Source organism: Calliphora vicina, chromosome 2, assembly GCF_958450345.1.
Source record: "Calliphora vicina chromosome 2, idCalVici1.1, whole genome shotgun sequence".
In the NCBI taxonomy this organism is placed as follows: Eukaryota; Metazoa; Arthropoda; class Insecta; order Diptera; family Calliphoridae; genus Calliphora; species Calliphora vicina.
The window spans coordinates 60,205,146-60,232,568 of NC_088781.1; the positions used below are offsets into that span (position 1 = coordinate 60,205,146).

Below are 27,423 nucleotides of genomic sequence, written 5' to 3' on the forward strand. Positions count from 1 at the left end.
ATTGAATGTTTTTTTTTGTTTAACAAAACATACAGTCCAACAACAAAATATACACGATCCAACGAAACAAACGAACCTCCTCTCAAACAAACTCAACCCGATCGACCGACAAAAGATACAACAGACAACACACACCACTGCTCAGTTTCAGTTTCCACCATTTAACTTGGAAGCAGTGCAACTGGCAACTGGATTTGTCTAAAAATGGGGGGAAAAACTTACGAAAATGTAAAGACTTTTTATGGCATTACAATTTCCCAACAAGTTTTTTTTTGTTGTTGTATGTTTTCTTTGTGTTTCTCTGTTTTGCGTTTTCAAACATGCAGGCAGTCAGTCGCTATGCGTTAAATGATCATCAGTGGAGTAGAGTGTGTTGCTTTTGCGGCTCTTGCTCCCCTCCGAGGGAGAATAAAAAGGAAAAAACATAAAAGTATTTTCTGAAGAGAGCGACAAAGCGCCATATATTGAGTGTAATATGAGTAAGTACTCGTATTGTATAGAATAAGAAAGCTTTTGTTGTGTATTTGGGGGAAAACGGAACATAAAAGAGCAGCCGTTGTTTAGAGGGAAAAATAAGGAAATTTTTAGTACTTTATGTAGCGTACTTTTTTAAAATTGTAAATACTAAATATCAAGTTCAGTCCATGGAGAATTTACACAAGGTGTAAAGCTATGCGGTTATCAGATTGTCAGAAAAATTCTCAGAAAATGGTTAACACAACCATGAGAACTTAAAGAAGTGGCCACTTAAAGTCCGTACGGATTAAAGCGAGCATAACTTTTAAATTAAACAACGCATTGCAACGTATGTTAACATTTTAGACACGAAATTAAAGGTAATTTATCAAGCTTTAAAAAAATATAACTGTATGTTTTTGTGTCTTTATTGCGAATAAATTTTCGGGCTGTTCTTCTTATGCCTCCCATAGCTGCACAACTTTTCTTCCCACTTCTACCGTTATTCCAGCATATTTATTCCACTTAGTTCTCATCAAAATCTGGTTATTTACTGTACCTGCACTCTTTTTCAATTCACGTTTAACAATTGCCCAATATATCTCGATTGGGCGAAGATTTGGGCAATTTGTTTAATGGATGTGTTTTGGTATAACATCAACATTATTCTCATTATACCACTTCATAGTTGTATTTGAGTAATGAAAACTTGTCATTGAGTAATGGCAACTTGGTCGAAACTTTGTATCAGATGTGTGATGTCTTATAAATGAGATCAATCGCTTTTCCAAACTCTCTTTTTATATATAATTCTGAAAATTCTTTAAAAACATGTCTGAAAAGCTTGACTCTTCAAACCGCAGCTGCGGATTGCCTGGCAAATTAATATTTTTGTTCAATTTTACGTATTCATATTTAAAGGTATCACAACCTCGAGATGCCGAGACGTAAAAATTTTGACCTGATATCTGCCGAAAATCAGATTTTGACTATATTTTAACCCGACAAAGTAGAATTTTCTATTTTATCTCTAGCTTGATTTTCCATTTTGTCTACACTTTTCAAAACTAAACATAATGACTTGCAATTCATTGCAGAATAATGGTAGATTTGTTGTTAAAAACGTATGTAAATCTTTTTCCATTTTGATAACAGGGGGCGTTGTTATGATTACCATAGTGCGTACGGATTTTAAGTGGCCACTTCTTTATGTTGAAACATATGGGTGTTAACCATTTATTGAACATTTCCTGACAACTTTGTAAGAATATGACAACCGTGTATCATAGGCCTAAGCAGTGGGGAATTCAAGCAAGTTCGATTGTATTCCTTAATTGTCTCAGTCTTGAGAATGTGATTCTACATGTATAAAAAATTTTATGAATTCGAGCTAATTTTCCTGAATTTGCCACTGCATCCACCTCGTATTAGTACGCCTTGTACTTATTACAAATGTTCGTCTCACTGACCACAGAACGTACTATCGACATTTTCCTAAGTTAACAATATGAAATAAATTTAAAATTAGGCCTAACTGCAAATCTTAATTTTAAAAAATAAAATGTAACCAACATTTTATGGATTATTTAAACTAAAAATTAATGGTATCTTAAATAATGGCACAGTTTAAAGTAAATATTTTAAATACTGAGAATTTATTGTTAATTGGAGTAAGTCCCACAGACGATTACTGTTTATACATGTGGATTCTTTCATATGGCAATATAATATAGTGTACGATCGCTGATCTTCACAAGATTCGGAATTAGTTTTATCTTTAAATAAGTTCAGCAGCCGTCTTAAATACAATAAAGCCACATTTCTATCAAATAGGAGTAAGGATTATTATCCTTTTTGTATCCTACATGTTTTTTTCAGAGTACTCTTTATTAAGATCAATTGAACGCATTTTTCCACTTTTTGATTAATGGTAATAAAAACAAGTAAGAGACCTATATTCGGCTGTGCCGAATCTTATATACCCTTCACCAAATTATACTTCAAAATAAAAATTGTAAATATTTTGGGTAAAAATAAATATTTTTTTTTTCAAAAGTTGTTTTTAAATTTTTTTGAAAAAAATTTCGAATTGTTTTTTAAAATTTTTTTTTTAATATTTAGCGGAAAAAATCTTTTAGTGAAAAAAAAAATTCGGGTTAAAAAATATTTTTTCCGATTTTGACCCATTGTAGGTCAAACTTACTATGGTCTTATATACGTCATTGCAAAGGTCTTTGAATTATCTATCATTAGAAATCAATATTGTCTTTATTAATCCAGATATAGGTCAAAAATCTAGGTTGTCCTAGTTTTTTCCTTATATCTCAGCCATTTTTGGACCGATTTTTTAAATAGTAACTGAGCCGGAAGAATTCCGGTGATATTGATGTATGAATCGTGTATGTAAGTTATTTGGGGGCTTCGGAAAGTGGATTTCAACAGACAGACGGACAGACAGACGGACATGGCTTAATCGACTCCGTTATCTATAAGGATCCAGAATATATAGTATACTTTATAGGATCGGAAATGAAAAATGTAGAAATTACAAACGGAATGACAAACTTATATATAGCCTTATCACGAAGATGAAGGGTATAATTAGGGTTGTACGCAACTAAATTTGGTCAAAGCTTTAACAGGCCAAAAGTCACTTGTTTAAACCAATATGTGCGAGCTCGTATTGTCTTGTTGACCGTTGCTTTTTTGTAATTTTAAAGAACACAGTCATTTGTCACGATCTTGAATAGATAAAGTACTGCGATCGAATTGTTTGGAGTATAATGAATATTCACATATACTGGTTTGCCATCAGTTGAATTTGATTCGTAATCAACGATCAATTCGCCCATAATCCAAATAATTTTAACTTTTCTTTGCACTAATTGAGAGGAGCTTGTACTTTTCTCTAGAAGTTCAACATCTCCGAGTTTCGGTGATGTTAAACGCGTTCTTAAGAACCTACTGCAAACTACTACGAGTGCAAAACTTCTATGTGGGGATTGCGACCGAAACTAGTTAGCTGTGATACCAATTTTAACATACGGATGTACTGTATGATGGAATACAATGAGAACTGAGTATCATGGACAGACACTGACTAAAGCTGAAATAAGAAACTCATTTGGCATTTGACCGGAGACATACGAAGCAAACTGCAGGCCAAGGATATCATTCTAATCCTACTACTCATTTAGGAATATATAACATGAATGGCTACGATTGGGAATATGAAGCTAAGGAAACGGACAATACATACATTATATTTTGCACATGGATTCTCAGATTTACGGAAATCTACTTCGGTGGGACATGTCCAATAGAGATCCCAGATAAGATTTCCATTAGATTACACGAATGTTATGCGGCATTTACCGACGGATCGATAATGGATAAACGCACCTACTCACCGGTTTCTACATAATGGAGACGGACACCAGGATATATTTTCGACTTCCGAATGAATGCACACAGGAAATTCTAGATATTGAAGCATCTAGAATTTCCTGTGTGCATTCGTATTTACCAACTGACTTTAAGTTGCAAGAAGTGAACAAATTTATTTACACAATCGAATCATTCGATTGACAACCAAAGCAGTAGTCACAACGAATTTCTCCAGGGAAGTGACTTTCAAGCTGAAATACTAGCGGACAACTGGGGCAATAAGGTGACTTACTATGTTGATAATCTAGCGGTCAAATCCATTTTGGAATATTATTGTATTAAATTGGACTGTATTTAATTGTTTCAATCGTAATTCATCGAATCATTCTATTGTTGTCTAGTGCAGTGGGTTGCTGGAACAGAATGAAGTGAGACTAGATTGGGTACAAAGGCACTGAAATATTTTGGGCAACGAGATTGTAATGTAAGGATCGAAGCTATCCTTGGAAGTACATATGTGAAATTAGGATTTGATAAAACCAACACTAGTGTTGTATTGGAGAAAATCCTGCTTATAAATAACCAATCCTTTTGTTTAAGCGGACCTGTGAGCCATTGCTTGCCATTGAGAAGTGTGATACATATTGCTTTTCCTACAAATACCTTTGGCTAAGAAAAAACGTTGTCCCCCTCCGAATAGTGTTTTACGGGTGCATTAACTGAAATCACAGTATTTGCACCAGTACAACCCACAAAACACTGGTTACTATCTTTGTTGTCATAAAAAAACCATAATAGGGTCTTCAAATAGGAACTACCGAAATTTCACGGTTGATATCCGCCATATTGTTGATGCTACATCTGTCGAATCGATATCGAATGGATGATATGGACACCAACGACATGTGGTTTCAACAGGACGACAGCTTATGCCACATTCGGCATTCTGAACGAGAGATTTGATGGCATGATCATCTCACATGGAGGTGATGTGAACTAACCACCGAGATCGATTTGACTCCGTTAGACTTTTTCTTGCGGGGGTTTTTTAAGTCGCAGGTCTATGTGAATAAGCCACAAACCACAGCGGACATCAAAGATGTATGCACCAAAGTCATGGAAAATTTCGAATGCGCGCCACCCAGCAAAGACGCAGCTTACATATGCACGATGTTATATTCCATACATAATGGCATCGATAGACCATTCCAACGAATAAAAAATGTCCATGACATCTCAAACACACTATGATTTTTTTTAATTTTAAGAAGCGCTTAATGAAAGCCCCTTTAATTAATAATATTCTCAGATATAGAGTGATACTAAGCAAGTGATGAATAAATCCAGAACACATAATCATATAAATATATAAGTACAGCAAAGTAATAATTTCCCAAATGAATCTGTTTCACCTTCAAAATTACCCCAACAATACAACACTATTTCTATAACAAGTTATTGATAGATATCAATAGTACTACTCTCGCTCATATACAAATTTAGTGTGTATTTATAAAAAGCTTTCTTATTTACCTTTTCAATGCATTTCTAATCAAAAGAGCGTAACAAAAGAAAGACTTTCTCTAATTGATTTTACCTTCTCGCATTTTTTTAAACGATTTTCAAAAGCTTGCTCTTTATCGGCCCATTGCCTCCCATTAATGATAATGACAACAAAACAACAACCATGATGATGATGATCTAATGTTTTTAGTTCTCTTTCTTCGTCTCCTTGAATTTCATTATGAATTAAATTGAATTGTTGACTGGTTTGTTTTGTTTTGTTCGTTTGGTTTGTTTGTTTTCTAAATCATTTAGAAAATAATAATACAAAAAAACAACAACCATATACACGTTTTGCTGTTGTTGTTGTTTTAATAATTTTCATTTCGCATTTTACAATTGCACATTCACATACTACAGATACATATCGTATTGTACACTACCCAGCAGTTAAGCAAGTAGTCAAAGTTACCCCTCTAGACAGTAATGTCACTAATGTCTGATCACTCGACTGACTTCAATTTAAATATTGGATGTAAATGCGGAATTTACTATGGATGGCGCATCTTTTAAACGAGGATTTTCTTAATAACTTATATGTCATTTTGAAGGTTGCATATCTGTAATTTATTCTCATTTAGTTATTGACCATTATAGTGTAAATAACAAAGTTTTTTTTCTTCGAAAATTTCGAATATTGTGCCAAATTATGCGGGAAGTTTTGCTTTACTTCTTTAATTAGACAAAAAGTGCCGCTGATGCACACCCATTGCTCACCGAAGCTTACAGTGAATTTGTTTCACCGTGCGAGAGATAGTTTGTGCGGTTTAGACAAAGATCACCTAGGCCAGCCAAAAAAGGTTTGAAGTCTAAGAATATTGTTGTCAAACTCAACAAGAGCTTGCAAAATCATTGAGAGTTACGCAATCAGCAATTTTAAAACGTTTGCGAGCAGCTGGCTCCTTACAAAAGCAGGGGAATTGGGTATCATACGTATTAAAGACGAGAGACCTTGAAAGAAGCGTAAGAGACCGTATGTGAAGCTTGGCTTGGCCGAATCGACACCAAAGCCAAATATCCATGGCGCTTAGGGAATTATCTGTATTTGGTGGTAGCAAAAGTGTCTATCTATTATGAGCTGCTGACATCTGACCGGAGCATCACAGGGAAGGGGGAGGATTTGCGCGAAAAACGCCCAGAATATGCGACCAGACATGAAACCGTAATATTCCATCATGACAACGCCAAGAATTGGAGTCATTACTCCACAAAGATTGTTGTTAAACTCAACAAGAGCTTGCAAAATCATTGAGAGTTAGTCAATCAGCTATTTCAAAACGTTTGCGAGCAGCAGGATTCATCCAAAAGCAGGGGAATTGGGTATCATACGTATTAAAGCCGAGAGACCTTGAAATAAGAGTAAGAGATCGTATGTGAAGCCCGGCCAACCAGCCGAATCGACACGAAAGCCAAATATTCATGGCGCTATGGTAATTCTCGGTATTTGGTGGGAGCAAAAGAGTTCTATCTATTATGAGCTGCTGAAATCTGACTGGACTATCATAGGGAACCTGTACAGAATGCGTTTAGACGTGATACCGTAATATTCCATGACAACGATCGGCCACATGTTGCAATACCTGTTAAATGGTATTTAGAATGAAGTGGTTGGTAAGTTTTGCCAGACCGTGCATCGTCCAACTACTATTTGTTTCGATGCAGAACGCTCTCTCTAGTAAAAGCTTCACTTCAGAACAAAGTCCAATGTGAGAACAATGTGATGTCCGCTGTTCTAAACACATGTTTCAAGTGTCGAGAGAAGCATTCAAGTGCCTCGGATTTCTGAAACGGTGTAGGAATTACTTCACTCCATACACCACCTATATCCGACCGAAAATGGAATACAACTCTCATGTATGGGCCGGTGCATCAAAGTCTATTTTGGAGCTTCTCGACTGCGTACAGGAGAAGGCGAAGGTGATTATCGGTGACAGTAGGGTATCCAACTCTATTGATTCGCAGGAGCACCGTCGCAATGTGGGCTGCGTTTCACTGTTATATCGATACTACAATGGAATGTGTTCTGATGAAATTAGGGAACTTATTCCTGATACCCGCAGATTTTTACGTAATACTCGTTTTTCATCAAGAACACATCCCTTTGTGGGAAAATTCGTTCTTTAGCCGTACTGTAGTATGTGGAACAAACTTCCCGTTGAAGTGTTTCCAGTCATTTTCAATGTAGTAAAGTTCAAATCGAACTTTACTACACAATGCTTTACATGAGTAGGGGTAATCCCCTTAGTGCTGGTCAAAGAAGAAAAAAAAGGAACAGAGTATCCGAAATTGGCTTGAGTTGTTGTTGGCCCCAAGCGATGACCAGTTCTTTTGGCGCGGAATCCATATTTTGCCAGAAAGATGGGAAAAGGTAATAGCTAACAATGACCAATACATACGTTAAATAAATTTATATTCTACAAAAGTTTCAAAAGAAAAGCTATAAATAAAAAAAAACGCATTTTTAAGTCATACACCCAACATTTTGAGTCATTTGACTCGTATGTGCTCTTTGTAGTGCAGAAATAAGATAATTGGTTATTTTATACATCCCAGGTAATCTAGCGTGAAGTCAATTTTCACTTAAGTGTCTCTAAGTAATCTAGAGTGTTGTCACTTTAAACATTTTGCGAGTAATTTGTACTAACTGGTTTTAAACAAATTGTGTTGATATAATTCTCATATAGTTTATTTTCTTTTTGCTTAAGTATACTGACATCCCATGTAACCTAGCATGAAGTCAATTGTCACTTTAGTGGCTCTAAGTAACCTATAGTGTAGTCGTTTTTTACATTAGAAAGCTGTTGTTTTACCCACCAGAAGTAATCTAGTGGAGAGTTGTCGGAGGAAGGTTTTTTTTACAAGCAATCGGTTATTGGATTATCTATGAAATGTGTTTTTATCTCACTATTTAAGGTCAATTAGCTTCAGCTTGCAACCGTACATATAATAACTAGTTATGGAGGTGATCAAGTAACCAAATAAGTAGATAGTAAGGTAACTGTCTCTATGTAACCGGTATGTGAAACCAATGCGTTGACTACTTTAGACCAGCTACCAGAGAGTCACGTAACTAAAATCATTAGTTCGGCGCAGTCTCCTAGAACTGCTGGACTACACATCCATACGACTACATATGAACATTTACTATAGTATACTACACTATACCATACTATAGTACATCAATTGTACAATTTACATTTAGTGTTGTTGTACAACGTACAATGAACTTGATTTTTGTTGTGTTTTTGTTGTATTGTTTTTATTATTGTTTTGTTTTAATATTTCCACTTAATTTTGTGTTTTTTCCTTCATCTTGTTAGTGTTGCTGCTGTATTTGTTGTTATTTTGTTGGTTTGGGTGAGTGTGTGCTTGTGGTTGAATGTTTTTAATTGTTTTTGTCTGTTAATTAGGATTGTTCGTTTTGTTTTTTCTTTTTTTTGTTAATATTAGTTAAGTTTTTTGTTTTTCAAAAATTATTTTTGTTCATAAAACAAGTGTAGTTGTTTGTTTAGTTGGTTAGTATTGTTTTCATTATGACCCCAGAAGCATGGTCAATTAGCAAAAATATGTTGGAACTTGGTATAAAATAAAAATTATCAGATTTATGAGTATGTGAAATAGTTTTTCTAAAGAAATCAGTTTTAAAAAGATTCCTTAAGAATAAAAATGTGAAACAAAATAAATGTATGGGAAACAAATTAAGATAAGGCTCGTAACTCTCCCCAGAATTGTAGTATTCACTGTAAAAATACGTTGTTTAATAAATTAGGATAATCGTTCAGCGCTCTATGACTTCAATCCCGAGTCTTTTTTCTCTAACAATGGTTAATAAAATAGGGCGTGACAGAAAAAACATTCCAGACTGCAAAGTGTGTTTAAATTACTTTATCAATTGGTCAATTCACAAGGTCTCTTATCATGTCATATTGTCATAATCGGCTTAACCGACTCTTAAGCGTTCGGCGCAGGTCTCTGCTGGTTGGTTGCGATAACACAATAAATATAGCATACAGAGTAGTATTATTTTAGGACATTTTTTACTTGAAAAGCAATAAAAGCAATTGCGAAATATTAGGACATTATGACATGATAAGAGACCTTGTGAATTAATCAAAAGTTGATAGCGGCAATATTGTTGAAGCTAAATCTCTCGAAATGGCTGTCATTTATTCAGTTTATTTTGCCAAATCACTAGGGACGGATATAGCGTGCAACAACACGTGCAAACTGTAAAATGTTTTTTAAAAAGGGGTGTTCTGTTCGGGCAGTGAAGCCGATTTCAGCAAACAAAATTGTCGAATATGGGACCATACCAATCCATATGTGATCCTAGGGCGTCTAATTCATCCCGAAAAAGTCACTGTTTTGTGTGCATTTTGAGCAGGCGGCGTCACCGGCCCATATTTCTTTGAGAACGACGTTGGTCAGGACAACACTGTCAACAGAGAGCACTATAGGTGGATGATTACCAACTTCTTTTGGCCTGGATTGAATGATATGGACACCAACGACATGTGGTTTCAACAGGACGGCGCACGGTGGCTCATATCTAAATTTCATCCGCCAAAAGTCTAACTTTTTGTTAACTCCAATTTCAAAAATGTTAATGCCATTCAATAGTAAACACATTGAAACTAAGATAGCGAAAAAATAGATAAAAATATTGTCAATTGTGTACGTGGCATGCTGTTAAAGTCAAATATTTTATGTCATTTTATAAAAATGTGATTTTTGTAAATTTGATCAGAAGTAAATTACCATTACTCGCAAATTATTATAGATAATTGGATGATTTTTCTTTTGTTATGTTGGTAGGACAATAGTCTTTAAGAGCTGATATGATTTGTCACTGTACCGTTTATACCTGATGTGTTATTAATTTTTTTCTCAGGTACTATATTTTAGCCAAATTTGAATTTCAGTGGAATAAAAGTGCTTAGGGTCAAAAGGGGTTAAACAAATTTTACTACCAGGAGAAAGTCCAAAGTGTCCTCTTTAAGCCTATATATACTTGTTGACCTGTTTGTTGAACACTTTTTTCATTTGAATGAAATTACTCCCAAATTGTTGTTCTATTTTTATTTTACTTCTTTATATGACTGGCGCAAAGTACAAGTCGCAATTTTGAAGATATTGCAATAAAATTTGGTACATAAATTTTTTTCGGCACGAGAACGAAGTCTATTGAAAATTACTGAAATCGGTCCACTATTTCACCTAGCACCCATACAAATGTTCTCCCGAAATTATACTTTATCGGTCGTAAATGGTTAATTTACATATATCTACACAAATTTTGCTCCAAATAATTTGTATATAAACTGAATTAATGTCACCTAATTTTATGATGATCGGTCCATTATTAGTCATAGCTCCCATATAAGATCCTCTTCCGAAAATCACTTTAACCAGCATAAATCTCTTAAAAATGTTGGTATAAACATAAAATTCAACAGAAATAACACTCATATAGACGGTCCATTATTAGTCACAGTTCCCATATAAGACCCGCTTCCGAAAATCACTTTAACGAGCATAAATCTCTTAAAACTGTTGGTATAAATATAAAATTCAACAGAAATAACTTCCATATAGACATAAATCACACGACCTAATTTCATGGCTATAGGTCCATAATTTGTCATAGCTCCCAAATAATGCCCTCTTCCGAAAATCATTCACGAAAATAAATTATAGTGTAGGGTATTATATAGTCGAGCTTGGCCGAACATACTTCCTTACTTGTTTTTATCTGCTGATAACTTTTTTAATAAGTATAGCTGATTCAAAAAACAAAAAATTAGCATTTTCATACTAAATGCTATACAAAAATTAAAAGTTCAACTTTAGCCTTAAATTGCGCAACAACTGCTGAACCGATTTTAATGAAATTAAAACTGTAGAAAAATTCAAGAAGTTATCTGTGTTCTAAAATATCTCTATCGGTTCAAAAGTTACAGAGTTTTGGTCGATGAAAAACGAAAATGAGCCACTGTGCGGCGTTCATTTGCACGATATTATATTCCATACATAATGGCATCGATAGGCTTTTCACACGAATAAATAATGTCGATGATATCTCAAACACACTTTGTATTATTTAAATTTAAAAATAGGAATGAATCACTTAATGAAAGACCCTTTATATTTCACTATTTAACCAATCCTTGTAATAACCGTAAATTTTGTAAATTAAAAATATGTTTCAAGTTAAATTAAATACACTTTATCACATGAAAAATCTTAAAAACAAAGTTGTTTTTTTCATTTCATTTGGCCATTGCAAGAAAAGTAAAAGTGTTGTCTCAACTCATATTTGCAGCAAACTTTAGATGAGGGTGTAGAAGTAGGAGTTATCAACATGACTACAGCAAATTGTGTTAAAATAATAGAAAAAATACCTCATAGTTGAAATAATAGAAAATGTTGCCAAAGTATAATCAAATGACTTCAAGGTAGATGAATGGATGGGTGAATGGAAGACGAAGCAAAGAAAATTTGTTTTAAATTTAGACTTGCAGCTTTTGTTTTCTTTAGTTTTGTTTCAATTTAGTTTTTGGGTTAAAGTTGTGCCCCAAGAGCTCTAGTTTTGGGGATTGATATAACAACAACATCAATGTTGTTAGGTTTCATATTTTAATATTTAAACAAGATGTTTTAACAAGATGGTTGGTTGGTTGCTTGATTTAGTTGGCTTGGAGACTTCAAAGGAGTGCTAGTTCAGGCATATAAACTGCAAGTATTCGGGGTATTCAGGAGAACAAAGAAAATGTATTTATTAAATTATTAAAATTTATAAACACATATCGGTTAACCAAAATTTACCGCTTTTCCCTAGAATAGTGAGTAAACCCACATTGCTACGATGTTCCAGTGAGTAAATAGAGCTGGATACCCTACTGTCACCGATAAGCACCTTCGCCCTCTCCTGTACGAGGTTGAGTAACTCCAAAATAGACTTCGAAGCTGCGGAACATACAGGAGAGTTGCATTCCACTTTGGGTCGGATATTTTAATATTTGCACGACCCATAAAATCAAATGAAGCTGGCGTGCAAAACGTCTCAAAAAGGCTCTTCTGGCTCTTGTCGCCCTGTTGGGCTGGAGGCACAGCTTGGGAACCCGAAGTCTTGTTCGCAGTTTCTTTACTGGCAGGGAGAGATGAAGCTTGAGTACCCGAAATCTTGTTCGCAGTACTCTTGCTCACAATCGGCACTGGGTTAGCTGTAGCCTGAGTTTTCAAGCTAACAGCTTACCTATCATCTGTCCGTACGGGCCAAGGTAGCTTTCGAGGTGCTTGGGTTGAAGTTCACGGGCACCTCGCTGCTCTTGTATCAGAGGATACACTCTGTGCGCATTCGGATGTTTTAGGTTTCCCCAAATCTCCACCTGCAGGTTGTTGGTCGCCAGTAGCTTGCAGATTAGCTCGGCCCGGTGTCTCCACCGAACTAACCTGATGGAGACGGGTCCCTTGATATTTAAATTTATATTTTTTGAATTTATACAGTAATTGAATAGCCTCTTTTATAATTGTTAATAATGATGTCTGCCAACAACTTTAACAAAATATCTTTAGATTAGTGTCTAAGTTGCTGTGGCCTGTGTGTTGAAATTGTGGTTTCTGTTTTGTTAAAATTGTGTTAAAATAATTACAGTGTCTATAACTCAAGTCTGATTCATTTTAAATCTCTCAATATAATTGGTAAATTATTAAAATTGACATTAAGTTGCATGTGGCAACTTTCAATTTGAAATAATTTGCTATATTTTCAATAAAATATCTGTTTGTAATAAAATGAAATAAAAATTAAAGAAAATGCAAAAGAAAAACTATAACAACTACTCTCTACAAGTCTCATTACTCAATGGTGTAATTTGATGTTAAATAGAGATCATCAATATTTCATGTCACCCCAGCAACCACAGCATAGTCTACATACGAGACGGCCATGTACATTGTGCATACATGTATAAACTTCCAGTAGTTGGAAAGTTTTAGTTTTCTTGCAGTTGCTGCTGTTTTGGTTTAATTTCAGTGTGTGTGGATTTCTGCTACGAGTACAAGTAAAAGTTAAACCACATTAAGTTTTATCCGTATTGTTTGTAGAGCTACCAGCAACATCTGACGATAAGTAGAGTATCAATTGGCATTTTAGAATTTGCTTTTTGTAATTGATACTCATTTGGGTTTTCAACGAGTTTAAAGTTAGGCCAACATCCAAGCGAAAACACATCGGCTCACAACTCTAACAGTAGCAAAGCAGCAAGTAGACAGTGGGTTGACAAGGAATGAAATTGGATGTAATTGTATACGATTTCTATATTTTACTCCATTTCTATAATGCTCCAAAAACATGATGCATAGAGAGATTTAAACGTATAATTCCAAAATGACTTAATCCCAAAGGTTAAGTTATGTCTTTTCTTGATCTTCTTTCAACAGTTGTTAATGTTGTAAAAGCATGGCCAAATTTAAAAAAATTTAACCTGGGGTTTCTACATGGACCTCAGTTGCGCCAGTACGAGTATTGTTTTACGCGGCAGAATTAAATCGGCATCCTGCCGCCGCGGAATTGATAATGTATCTATGAATGTCGTTCAAAGCTGTTAAGTACAAGTTGCGATCAAATAGATCCCGCATATACCTCCGTATGCTCTACTCGTATACAAGTAGATCCTGTTTAACATGTTTCTGGGAAGCTTCAACCGTGTAACGTCGAAGTTTCGATGACTCTAGCGATGACATTGCAGAAGGAAGTGTTGCGTCATGTTGCGTAATGCTGTGTTCACTGATCGGAAGAACCGTTGTTACTTGTTGCTCCATCTTGACCAGTACGAATCTTCTTCAAAGTACAAGCTGAATCTTGAACATACCTATGTATGATCTCCTCGTAAATACGTAGATACTGTCGGACATGTCTTGGCAAAGCATTCAAATGTGTGATGTCAAAGTTTGGATCACTGCTCGGATGACATCCCAAAATAAACTTTTGCGTTAACATGAAGCTGTGTTCCACAAACGCTAGAAACTTTTCTCCTGAATATGGTGATTTGACGTTATTTGATGGCAGCCCGAAACAGTACTTAAACTTTGAATATCTCTCCACCTGACCACTGGCCGACCAATCGTTTTGTTTGTAGCTATCAAGGTTTCTTTATTCATACCGAAGTGCTGATGGCTAGAGCTTTGAGGACCTTATTCCTATTTATATTGTGCTCGATTGTTGTGGCGTGTGCTGGTGATTCACTGTCAGAGACTAGAAATTAAACAAGAGCGGCTATATTGCCCCACACTGTGGGACTCCTAGTTCAACTCTACTGGTTATTTCTATTAAACTTCACGAACGACTGCCGCCCACTCCGATAATTCAATATTTATACCTTCGTATTGTTGGACATTGTGGATTGCAGGGTGTTCTGGAAGAGCGAAGGATGGCTGATAGTTTCGAATGCGTTCAACAGGTCAATTGCCGCTGCTAGTACAACCCCTGTGAGATCCGAGTGGCTATGGCAAATAATGTTGTGTATCTAGCGAAATCCATAATGGTGGTAGTTAACTGATGCTCTGGGAATAAGCTCTGAATGCTACAGGTGACAGGTGGAAATATGGATGTTTTTCAATGAGTTTCCACATATTTTCAAGGATGCTCCTTACAACTTCTGCTAACTGGTCTTCTCGCTTACCAACATAGCCTTAGAATTCTTGGCTGCCTTATGGTTTCTGCCACTTGAGTTGGGGTATAAAGTCGTGGTGTGTGCAAGACTGGAAGACCATAAAGTTTGCGAAGAATAATTTACACCATCTATCTTTTGGGCTGGACAAAAAGTAGAAGTCTAAAATAACGCACACACCATTTAGGGATGGATACTGGATGCTGGTATCCGCAAACTTAATCGCGACCATATCATTCTTCTTCGACGGGTTAGAGAGAACGACATGAAGATCACAACTCCTGAACTAAAGCTGCACTTCATCTATTCTTCAATTTGCAGATAATTTCTTCCGCTTGTCATCATTTACCAATCAGCTAATGGAAAGCTGAGATGCGTTGCGGATAGTAAACCATCAGGAATGAAGAAATGCAAGACTATTACAAGGAACTTTCTCTCTGCTTCGTGTACGTTGGAGAGTATCAAAAGATCATTGAAGATGCGGTCGGTAAATTCTCTGAAACCGTGCAAGTCTGCTTAAATTTGGTTCATACAAATTCGGCGTTCAGATACGATAAAATCGTTATGTCTATCCACTACTATACGTCAGATTGTGCATTTAGTCAGACCGGGGCTTGCTAGATAATAGATTCGTCAATTTGTTCAACGACGCTCCCCAAGGCTTGAGTGTGCGGTAAAATAGCCAAGGACCTAACGGTTATAACCATACACTAAGGGCCTGATGTCGGAATGTTAGTCTGTGGGACAGCTGGCAACTGGCGGAATGTAGAACTATAACTCCGTTTCCCACACTTTAACCGAAATACTTCGGAAAATCCTCAATATTTTGGTATCTTGCATAACGATCTGCATGAAGACATATTTCTTTGGACAACATTTCAGTTAAACTGAAGTATGGAAATCCCAAAATTGAGGATGTTATCGCGATGGCTGTAGGTGCAGCGATTGATGTAAGGAGTGTGAAGGAGTAGAGTAAAATGATGACTAAGTCCGGAAAAGTTTCAGCCCAAACAATAATTGGTTCCTGAAAACTGTGCAGAACCATACTATGGAATTTTGTTCAACTTCGGCACTGTCCAGTAAGATGCGGAGCAACATTGCCGAAAGATGTTGCTCCAATGTAGTCGAGTAATTGTTTCTTGATCGAAAGCCATTGGCCGAAAAATTTTTGTAAAACAAAATAATGAATAACTAGATAAATGAATGCACATTTTTATCCACTCTCAGCCACAGTGCCTGTTACCCACCGCCATGGTCGTCTTCAGTATTATCATCATTTCAATTCATTTGTTTTCATTGGTTGTATCCGTTTTCATGTTTCTTTGCGTGTTGACTTTTATGTTTTAGTTGATGGTTTTATTTTCATGCATCCAACTGAGTAAAATGAGTCTATTTTAGCCAAAGACCATCATCATTCATTCACTCTTTCATTGATAAATTGCTGGTAAAATGGTTGTTAAATCTATGGTTTATTTTTCCACCTATTCTTTTTTTATTTGGTTTATAATTTAGACTTAATTTCTTTAATATTTATAGCCAATTTATAATTTTTTGTTTTCTATTTTCCTCAATACATTTGACATTAATGACACAGCTCCCAGTAAGAGTATGGTTGATGTTTTGTGTTACAGTTCTCCATTTCTATGTTTGAGGTTTGTGGTTTCTGATATTTTTTTTTTGTCTTTTAATTTATTTCCCTGTTTTAATGGATTTTCTTACTGTTTGACAAAATGTTGGCTGTTTAGTTTTTTTTGATTTAATTTTCAGCTTTTATTAGACCACACATTTTTCTTGGAGTAACTCTTTTTGTCTGCCCCTCGATCTATCTGTAGCTGTCAGTTTCTTTGCAATAATGATTCAATCATATCGCATGCTTCATATAATGATTTCGTGCATGCCAGCCACATGTTTGTAGCATTTAGCTGAGGCTTTAAAAACTGTTTGTTTGACCTACTTGCAAATACATTGTATGAAGGAAAAGCCATTAGAGAGAAGAAAAAACTTTATTATTTGTATTGAAATCAAGATTTACTTAATGTAATGATATGGAAATTGGGAAAAGGTTCATACGTATATCTCTCTGCGCTTAAAAAAATTTCATGTTTTCTTTTCTATACATCTGGCTTGGCTTTATTGAAGTTAGCCATGCAATTAGAACGCCTTCAGTTCAGACCACCAAAAAGGCTGGATGCAGAAAGGTTAAGATCATTGAAGTTTCCTTTAACTACGTGTACCAGCCTTAATCCAGACTAACAAATTGAGTAGAATTATAATGCTACCACATATTAAATCATTTCAATCGAATCGATGCATGGAACTGATAAATGCGATTGGAATCAAATTTTTTTGTCACAACGAATTTATTTTCTGTATGTAGAGAAGACTGTATGTAGGAAAACTGAGGCAATATCTTACCGCCTTTTCACAATATAATTCGTTTACACAAAATTGATCATGTATGATCAATCTATGACAGTTTTATTTTCCACATTTTTACCTAAACTTTTCAGCATATTGTTCTCTACTACTAGTTCTTTAATTGCTTATATTATTTTAAAAATGTATCAAATATTTAAAAAACAAAATGCGTTTTCTACTTACCCTATCACATAATTGCTCATCATTACGTTTACGCCGCATGGGAGCGCGTAAAATACGGCCATCTGTGGAATCCATTTTGTTTGAATAAAATTAATTTTGATTTATAATACAGCAACTACAGGAACAACTCTTATACGACATAAATAAATGATGAAACGTAAACCACAAACCAAGAAGAAATCAAATTCAATCAAATTAACAAATCAAAAACACAAACCCTTTAATAACGCTTTCTGAAAATAGGTTTGTGTCAGTGATTTACGATCCACAGCAGTGTTATAACGTAATATACACAGCTGAGATGCATGTCTAGGATAAGTGGTTTGCAATGATGATAGTAAACCAGTTGGTTGTTGGATTCGATACTTTAACTTGAAATCCACAATGTGTCTATACTTAGCAGATTTTCATAAGAACGGAATGTAACTTATTGAATGGATGGTAATGTTTTCTATGTTATTTTGATTTTGCTGTTGCGTATTATTTGCTATGTTTTTGGCCCAGGTGGATGATATGTTTTCTTTCAGTTTTTTTATTTTTTTGAATCGTTTGTTAGCCTTTAACGATTTTTTGTTAAATAATCTATTCGTGTAGGGGATTTTAGTTTAATCCAAAGCTAGTAGTATTCGTTGCATTGTTTGTTGTCTTGGTAGTTTTATGGTAAATTTTTTCCGTTTATTTTTTTAATTATTCGTGGCAGTTTTAGAAGAGATCTCTCGAGTGTGAGTTAATAATTATGGAAGGATGATGATAAGGAAGTTTTGCACGTTGATGCATTTATTTTTATTTTTTGGTTGATTTAAAGGAATCTGCAAAAAAAGAAAATGTTGAAAATTATTATTTAATTATCCGTTCAAGTTAGTGATATCTATATCAGTGTTAATCATGCTATAAGTTCATTGATTCTTAGTTGGAAATTATTAATTATCGATTTTTTTATTTTGTTTTAAAATGAAATTAAGTTGTATTTAACAATACCGCTCCCCATTTGTGATAAGATTACTAATGGTGTGAAAACCATAAAAAATTGGCTAAAATATTGTTTGGCATCAGAATTATAGAACCATGTTTTTAAAAAATTTAAGAAATACAATATTTTTAGAAGTTCTTTATTTGATAATTTTGGTAAGCATTTTGTGACAAAGAGCAACATCGGATGATGTATTGACATGGTAATGTAAGACGGCGGAGGATGACATTCACTTTTGATGTAAATGTCTTGCGTTAATCTAAAGGAAATAGTTAGCAGCAAAATATTCCTATCAAGATTTAATAGACAGAACGAGGGAACTTAAAATATCTTGGTAAATATATCACTTATATGGTAACTGACAAAAAAACGTACCTACCAATGCTTTATTAGCCGTACAAAAAACTTCAATAGAGGATTTTAGTATTAAAGGAAGGTCGAAGGCCACCGAGCCAGTTAATCTACTTGAATTCGATCCGTTTGCTTTTTTACAACAATGAATATGCTCTCAGGATTCAATTCGAATAAAAACAGAATATTCTATATATTAGAAGACCTGAACACTGATCATTGATTGATAGGTACATATATACTGTTACGTTTTAACCTTTTCAAAACGTTGGTTTATTTCCTTTAAACAAACCGGATACTTTTGATTGCAAATAAAAGCCGTTTAGTAGTTTGAAAATTGTAACAACTCTTTATTTATTTAAAATGTACAACAACAGAATTAAATAGTCACGCAGTTTTTTTTTTATACACGTTTATAAATTCGCAGAAATACAGACACACTTTATAATGTACACGAATTCACTTGAAAAATACAGCACACATTAAGGCACTCAGTTGATGTTTATTCGAATAGCGTCTCTGATAAACTCAGTAACGACTGCAACCTTTGCCACTATTTATAACACTGCCATCTGCCCTCTAGATTGTTCTTTAACTGTCAAAGCTCGTATATTCGAAGCCTAGAGCACACGCCATCTCTGGTGAACTTTCTACAATGTTCTTTAACTGTCAAAGCTCGTATATTGCAATTCGAATATACGAGTCGCAGCAACCATTCAGCGTTGCCATACTTACAATCAATGATCAACTCAAAGCTCTTATTTAATGTTAATTATGCCCACAGATATGTTACAGTTTGCGAGGCACTGCTATTTGAAAGCATTATGCAACTTTAAATCAGCCGTTAAAATCGTTATATTTGATCGTTAATCGTTAATTTCGTAAGTATACATTAGGGTGGGTCGCAAGTTCCACTGCGACATATCAAAAAAATAATTTTCGAGGAGCACAAATTTAAATTTTTTGACTCTTTCTCACCTTTTATTTTTGACTATTAGGTCTGTTGAAGGTGAATAATATTTTAATAACTGAGACACCCTAATGAATCAATCTGTTTCAAATATATTGATTCTAATTTTATTTAAAATTTGTAACCTTAAATTCTGAAAAAAGTTATGCTTATAGTATGGCTTCGATCTTGGATACCAGGAAATATTTCTATGAAAGAGGTATCAAAATATTCCTAATTTAGATTTCACTGAAAATAACTTCCCTAAACATTGGATGTTTTGTATTGTGTCGAGATCTTTGATCGACTAATATTCCAACTACCAGCATCATTAGCCGACTACCTGTGAGCTGTGCCAAAGTCCGAAATATCTTTTCACAAATTCAACAGACTTGTCAAATTTGATGTTTAGAAATTGTGTTCATCTTTTGTTACAGCAGTTCTATCTAATTTATTGTTAAAAAAAAAAAACATAATTTCTGTGAGGGAATTGCAAAATCATCATGTACAGTTTCTTTAAATTGAGGCATTATTGGGTTTAAGTTTAACATTAATAAAATATCGATTCGATTTATCCAAAAAGATAAGGTCTTAAAGTCAAACAACTTTCATAGATTCACTTGAATGTAATTTTGTTGTTACTTTCTTCAAAATGAGGGATTAAAAAGTTTGCAGAAAAAATGTTCCTACAGAATTGTCCAAAGAGCCGAAGTTTATGTAGTAGATGAGAACATCAAAGACGAATGCTGCGTCTTCTATACAGAGATCCTAGCGATCTGGAAATCCGAATGTCATATGGTACACTCAAGCATAGTGTTGAACTCTCTAAAAGCGTTTTTGGAACTATACACAATGAGATCGTGTTGGGTACCAAGGGCACTGTAACATACAGGGAAATGAGAGCAGATGAACTGGCCAGACAGGATTCGGATCTGGATTATATTAATAGGGACAGGGAGCTTAAACCTCCTATAGGTTGATCTTCGAAAGATTCCGGGACTCTACGAAAAAATCCTAGTGTAGTAGGACGGATTGCAAGGTGTCCAGGGATATTTGGCCAAAGTTGGATGCAAAGGCAACCAGAATACTAAATCATATACTTATTCCACCATATTACGCGTAACTGTTTTCTCTTTTTATTACCTTATGTCTTTCTTTTCATTCCAATTTCAGTTCTTCTCTTCACATCCAGTTCACACCTAGTTATATTTCTGAAGGGTATCATAATGGATCCTATGAGTCAGTCTCCAAGTGGAAGTGTACTTTTTATAGTAAGCACCACTTCAAATTTATCTATCTTATTAGAACGACATTTATATACTTAAAAATATTTTTCCCTTGTAAATGCATCTCCAAATTTTAGAACCTATGCATCTCCAAATTGCGGCACTGTAAACGTTATCCTATCAGTCTAATATTTGACAGCACGTATTTCTACAATACATACATAGAACTATTCACGGGTGGGGGGCTTTTAAAATTCGCAATTTCATTTTTGAGCACTCTGATCAGCACCTTTGCATGTGCGTGTATGGTTCATGAATGAATCCATCTTCCGATAGATCCGTCAAGTAGAGCATAAACGTACATCCCAATGATAGAGGAGGTGTTCCACTGACTATTCCATATCATCTTCCACAAAAATCATTTGAATTTAGATTCAGCTCCAGTTATACGCTCACATCAACCCTAAGTTGATCTCGTGAAAGGCCCACCGGTACCGCTGACCTTCGGCAGTCATATGTGACCATTTTGTTTGAGTAGACCCATAAAGTTCCCGTTGTATAGAGGACATGACAGCGAAGCTCCAACCAAACAGTAAATTTCCTCGTCTTGCAGAGGTGAACCTGCTTAAGCCAGTTTGGATACCTTTGTATTTATCCGGGACAGTAGGTCCCTTTGCGTTACATGATCCGGCAGCCTAAAACTCACCCTAACCGCAACAGCTACAGACATGGATCTATCTATCTAGATTTAGATCTTGTCATGACATCGAATATGAACCGACCGTGATCGATACAAAAAATTGTCTGTCGTGGGAGGGCATATGTGTGTTAGTGGCAAATCCCCAAATGGTCGCATGATTATTTCCGAGTTTAGAGCCAACTGTAGGTCGACCGGCAGCCAGTATATCATAACAAATACTGTCCTTCACGATCTAATTCATTAACAGAGTTTCGCATGTTTTCATGTAGTTGAATTTAGGGCGAGTTTTTACGGAATACCGAAACATTAATAAAGAAATAATATAGATTAAGAAATTTTAAAGGAGATACAAATTTTGAAATATCTCATGTATAAATTCTTCAAACAGACTGCAACTCAGGTCAGTAGAAATATATTGCGCTCATGTTAAGACAGAATAGAAGACCAGAAGGAAAGGTGTATAGTAATGTGGAACAGCTGTTCAAAAAAATAGACAGAATTCGCTATAAAATCCTAAATGATGGGTAACACGTTTATTAGTACTGATTTTAAACTACTAGTACGATTGGAAACTATGTACATAAATCTTAAATAAAATCTGAATTAAATATTGAAAAGATTGTATTTGAAACAATCAGGTTAATATTTACAACCAACCTTTGAGCTTCACTCAACCAAATAATGTCACAACGATTTACATTTGTTTTCCAAAAAAAAAAATAAAAATATTGCTGCAAGCAACAATTGACTCTATTTAAAGTTTCAAGGTTTATTGTAGACGACAATTTCTTCTTTTTTGCTCTCTCTATCTCTCTCTTTATCTGTCTTCAATTTCAATCCCCAAAATGTGTTTCTTCTCTTGCCTTTTGTATGCTAAATGGAATTGATAATGGCATTTGTGGTTTTATAGAATGAATATTTTTTCAATTTTCCTTTTATACGGTCTTTAGATGGCACAACATGCTGTTAAGATGGTATATGAATACAAGCTAAAATATGGGTAAGAGGACAAAAAAAAAGTGAAAAAAATTGCATGTGAAAATGAAATGACAAATGGACACTTGCCAAATTTGTTGGGTGGAAAGTCAGTCACAGATGGTTTATTGTGGTTTATGATTTTGTTTCTGTTAAATATTCAAAAAGAGATATTCATTATTTTACTTGTTTTTATATTGTTTTTTTGGTTGTATTTTTTTTTAATTTAGAAAAGCTTTATTATTTTGGTTTATGCATAAAAAAAAATATTAAAATTTTGTTGGTAAAATTAGTTGAAATTCATAATATTGACATTTGAAAGATAATCTGGGATTGACCTTAAAAAAAAAACAATTAGACGGAACAAATATTAAAATACAAAAATAAGTAAGGAAAGCGTTATACATTGAATTACATTTACGTTTATATAACTCCCGATAATACCACAGAACACTCTTTTATGACAGTTCAAATCAACAGCAACATTAATACGTGTGGTCCTTCGAACCTCAAATACATAATTGGTGTTAAAAGTTTTGCCTATTTAAACAAATATTTTTTTATATATTTCGTTGTATCATTTAAGGGTTAAATATTTTATCACTTGAAAACACTTTATGTGGTTTACAGTTGTTTTTATTTTACTACTTATTAGTACGTTAAACGCCCTCTATTAATTACAAATAGATTTCGTTGAAAACTCAAAACAATAATAATACAGAGATAATAAACTACCAAAAATGGTAACCCCAGATAAAATAAAAAAACAGCGATTGCAAAATTTATTTAATGTTTTTGAAAGAAATAAAAATAACTATTGTTTTTTTTGTATTTGTTTGCAATTACAATACAGCTTTTAATGAATTTGTACAAGAGAGAAAAAAAGTAAAAATAATAATGAATAAAATTTTTATTAAATATGTATTAACAAAATGAATATACATAGTATTTTCAAGCTAAATGAACTAACGAACGAACGTACTTGAATGACATTGAATAATTATGCTGTGTTTGTACGAGGAGTATTATTTGATGATAAAAGTTTCAATATTTATATACATTTTGCAAACAACTTTGAAAAACTATAAAATGCACACTCACTAACTACATGTGCTAATAAAGTTGGTGATGAACGACTTAGTAAAGCTTTACACAAATTTGTAGAGACCGAATGAAACCGAAAAAAATATTAAAATTCGGACTAATACTAAAGTAACCGAAACTTTTTTAATGTACTACCAAAATCTGAAAATTTATAATACTTGAAAGTTTAGAACATGTTTCAGAAGACCGGTTTTGAGGGAATAGTGTTTTTAAATGCTGTTCAATAAAGTTGAAGTTCTTGGGTTTTCATAATATATGTTTCCTTTGAAAACTGGAAACCGAATCGAAGTCTACTACTAATTGAAGTATTTGGACCATGACTTAAAAGTGTGGGATTTATAATATATGGCGTATTTTTCGAACGTGGTTTTTGTTTTAATGACTTTTGAAGGCTACATAACTGTCATTTATTCTTACTTAGTTATTGTACATTATAGTGTAAACAACAAAGTTTTCTTTGCTTCGAAAATGTCGAATTTTGTACCAACGGATTGACATATGAAAAAAGTGTTGCTCTACTTCTTTAATTTAAAGAAAAGAACCGCTCAAGCACACCGATTGCTCCCTGAAGCTTATGGTGAATGTGTTCCATCGGTTTCAACGTGCGGGAGGTGGTTTGTGTAGCTCAGAAGTAGTGTTATTGATACTAAAGAGAAAGATCGCCTAAGCCAACCTACCGAAGCAGCAATTTTAAAACGTTTGCGAGCAGCAGGACTCATCCAAAAGCAGGGAAATTGGATACCATACGAATTGAAGCTGAGAGGCCTTGAAACACGACTTTGCATGTCCGAAATGATGCTATAAAAGAAAATCATTTCTGCACCGAATCATTACTAGCGACAAAAAATAGATCCATTATGATAACCCGAAGCGTAAGATATCGTATGTGAAGCCCGGCTAACTAACCAAATCACCACCAAAGCCAAATATCCATGGTGCTAATCTATTATCAGCTGCTGAAATCTGACCAGATTCGGCATTGGCCGAAAAATATCCTGAAGATGCATGAAACCTGTTAAGGTTGCAATACCTGTTAAAAACTATTTAGAAAGAAGTGGTTGGGAGGTTTTGCCTCTATTTTTTCCTTACCTCCAAAGACAGATGACATGTTCCACGCACTACATCTTGTCCTCATCAGATAACTTTAATGAAATCATTAAAGGTATATTCAATATCCTCACATGCGTAACTAAACTGTATACTGTCTCCACACACAGAGAAAATACAGGTTACGACATGGTTGCGGCATGTTCTATGCACTCATAAATATTTGTAGCAAACGATGCAGCCATAATATTCATCTTATAAGTTTAACAATAATCATATTATTATACATCTGGAATTTTAATATGGTTGGACTAGACCATAATATGATTGTGCTAAAACAATCATGTTTTTACACAACCATATTATGGTTGAGGTGGAGTCAAAATATGGTTGGACTCAACTGTAATTGTAACAGCTAAAACTATGCAATTTTCCAATCTGGGAGAGGTCAATATATTGTGCTACTTTAACTGGGTTATTCCATAAATCCAGTTGACTAAGTTGGGGGTTGTCATGGAAATTCTGGCCACAAATTGAGAATACATATGACGACACAATCTAACCGTTGTTAGTTTCGACAACAAAACGTTGTCTTCCTTTACTGGGAGAACCTTCGTTTCCTCGTGGAGATGGTGCTCCGAGTTAATCTGCATGCAGCTTGCTAAAGTTTTTAAGGCAGCATTTTAACAAGTTTGAACTGACTACGACACCAATGTTGAACTTTACCTCCTTCGACCAGGTGGCGAAGAGTGTTGCTCAAGAAGAACCCGTGTATTTCTCTGAGATAACCATTCACTCGATCACATAGGTCATCAATGTTGTGGCCCAACGCCATAATGCTGCATACATCAGCGTATGAAATCACTTTCACTTGGAAATATAGTAGTTAAATAGACTCGGCGACAGTACCCAGAAAGGTGGCATTTATGGCTTCAACAACTTAAGTTAATGTAATAAGATAGACTGGAAAGTTGTGTAGTTTGCGAACACTTCGATTCGCTTTGTCTCTTTCAATGTGCTCAATAAAAATCCAGCAGAACGAGAGCATCGTTCAGGGTCGGATATGGTGGTATGTGGAAACTAAATCGCGACTCTGTCATTCTTCTTCGTCGATTTGGATAGAGCCCTTGGTCGAGTAGCTCAACTGTAATATGATCAGTTGCTTGGTTGAATCAGATATCATGCTTTGGTTGAGTTAGTATCTTAATATTGTTGAACATAGTCTTGGTTGTACTACAATTACATTATGATAAAGTTGGATCATCTTTTATAATGCTACACAGAAGTATTGTAATATTATGGACATATACGAACCATAATTGACAGCAACCATAAAATCCAATCAAAATATGATGCTCTTAGCTTATGGTCATCACAACCATTTTTTCTCAGCTTGCACGGCTAGCAAAACCCGTAGCCGATCCCGTGATTGCCGCATTAGAGCCGCCAACTTACCGCAGTAGTAAAGGCATTTAGTTCCACCTGTACACGACATTTACAAGGGTGTGAAGTTAAATTCGTAAGTTAAATACGTCCCACATATATGTTAACTACTTAACATAGCACTGTTAAATAAAGTAAATTTGAAAAACATAGTTTTTTTTTGACAAAAACATAATAAAATTAATTATTTTTATTCACCAATTAAAGAAAATACCTTAAATTTAAACTTTTAGTTAAAAAATAAAAAAAACGTCTTCATATTAAGATTAAAATTACAGTTTGAATATGTAGTATTCAAGTTCATTGGCGGGCCACTTAGGACAGACCTGAATGGGGTTTGGATATGGTAGGCGAAAGCTGGGAGGGAGTAGATATCAAAACTATATAGGGTATACCCAGTTGTTTCTCAGGGAAGGCGCTACAAGGGGCGCAATTTGTTCGATTACTTTGTTTACATTAATGTTCAAAGCGTTATAGGGGCCATTTAGGACAGACCTGAATGGGGTTTTGAGATACCGGGTGAAAGCTGGGAGAGAGTAGATGTCAAAATTATATAGGGCATATCCACTTCTTTCTCAGGAAGGGCGCTACGAGGGGTGCAATTTGTTCCAAAATTGTTGTAATGTTAAAAGTGTTATAGGGGCCATTTAGGACAGACCTGAATGGGGTTTGGACATGGTGGGTGAAAGCTGGGAGGGAGTAGATGTCAAAACTATATAGGGTATACCCAGTTGTTTCTCAGGGAGGGCGCTACGAGGGGTGGATTTTGTTGAATTACTTTTTTAACATTTATGTTCAAAGTGTTATAGGGGCCATTTAGGACAGACCTGAATGGGGTTTCAACATGGTGGGTAAAAGCTGGGAGGGAGTAGATGTCAAAACTATATAGGGTATACCCAGTTGTTTCTCAGGGAGGGCGCTACGATGAGTGGACTTTGTTCAATTACTTTTTTAACATTTATGTTCAAAGTGTTATAGGG

General features: G+C 34.8%; 1 protein-coding gene across 2 annotated transcripts in view; it reads right to left on the minus strand.

The window, feature by feature from the left end:
- Wdr62 (WD repeat domain 62) overlaps positions 1-27,423 on the minus strand; it is a 418,865-nt gene that overhangs the window by 225,154 nt on the left and 166,288 nt on the right. For both annotated transcript variants that reach the window (XM_065499583.1, XM_065499582.1), the window contains exon 2: positions 17,679-18,487. In XM_065499583.1, the coding sequence (XP_065355655.1) occupies positions 17,679-17,753 (75 nt within the window). In that variant the 5' untranslated portion in view covers positions 17,754-18,487. The remainder of the gene's footprint in view (positions 1-17,678; positions 18,488-27,423) is intronic.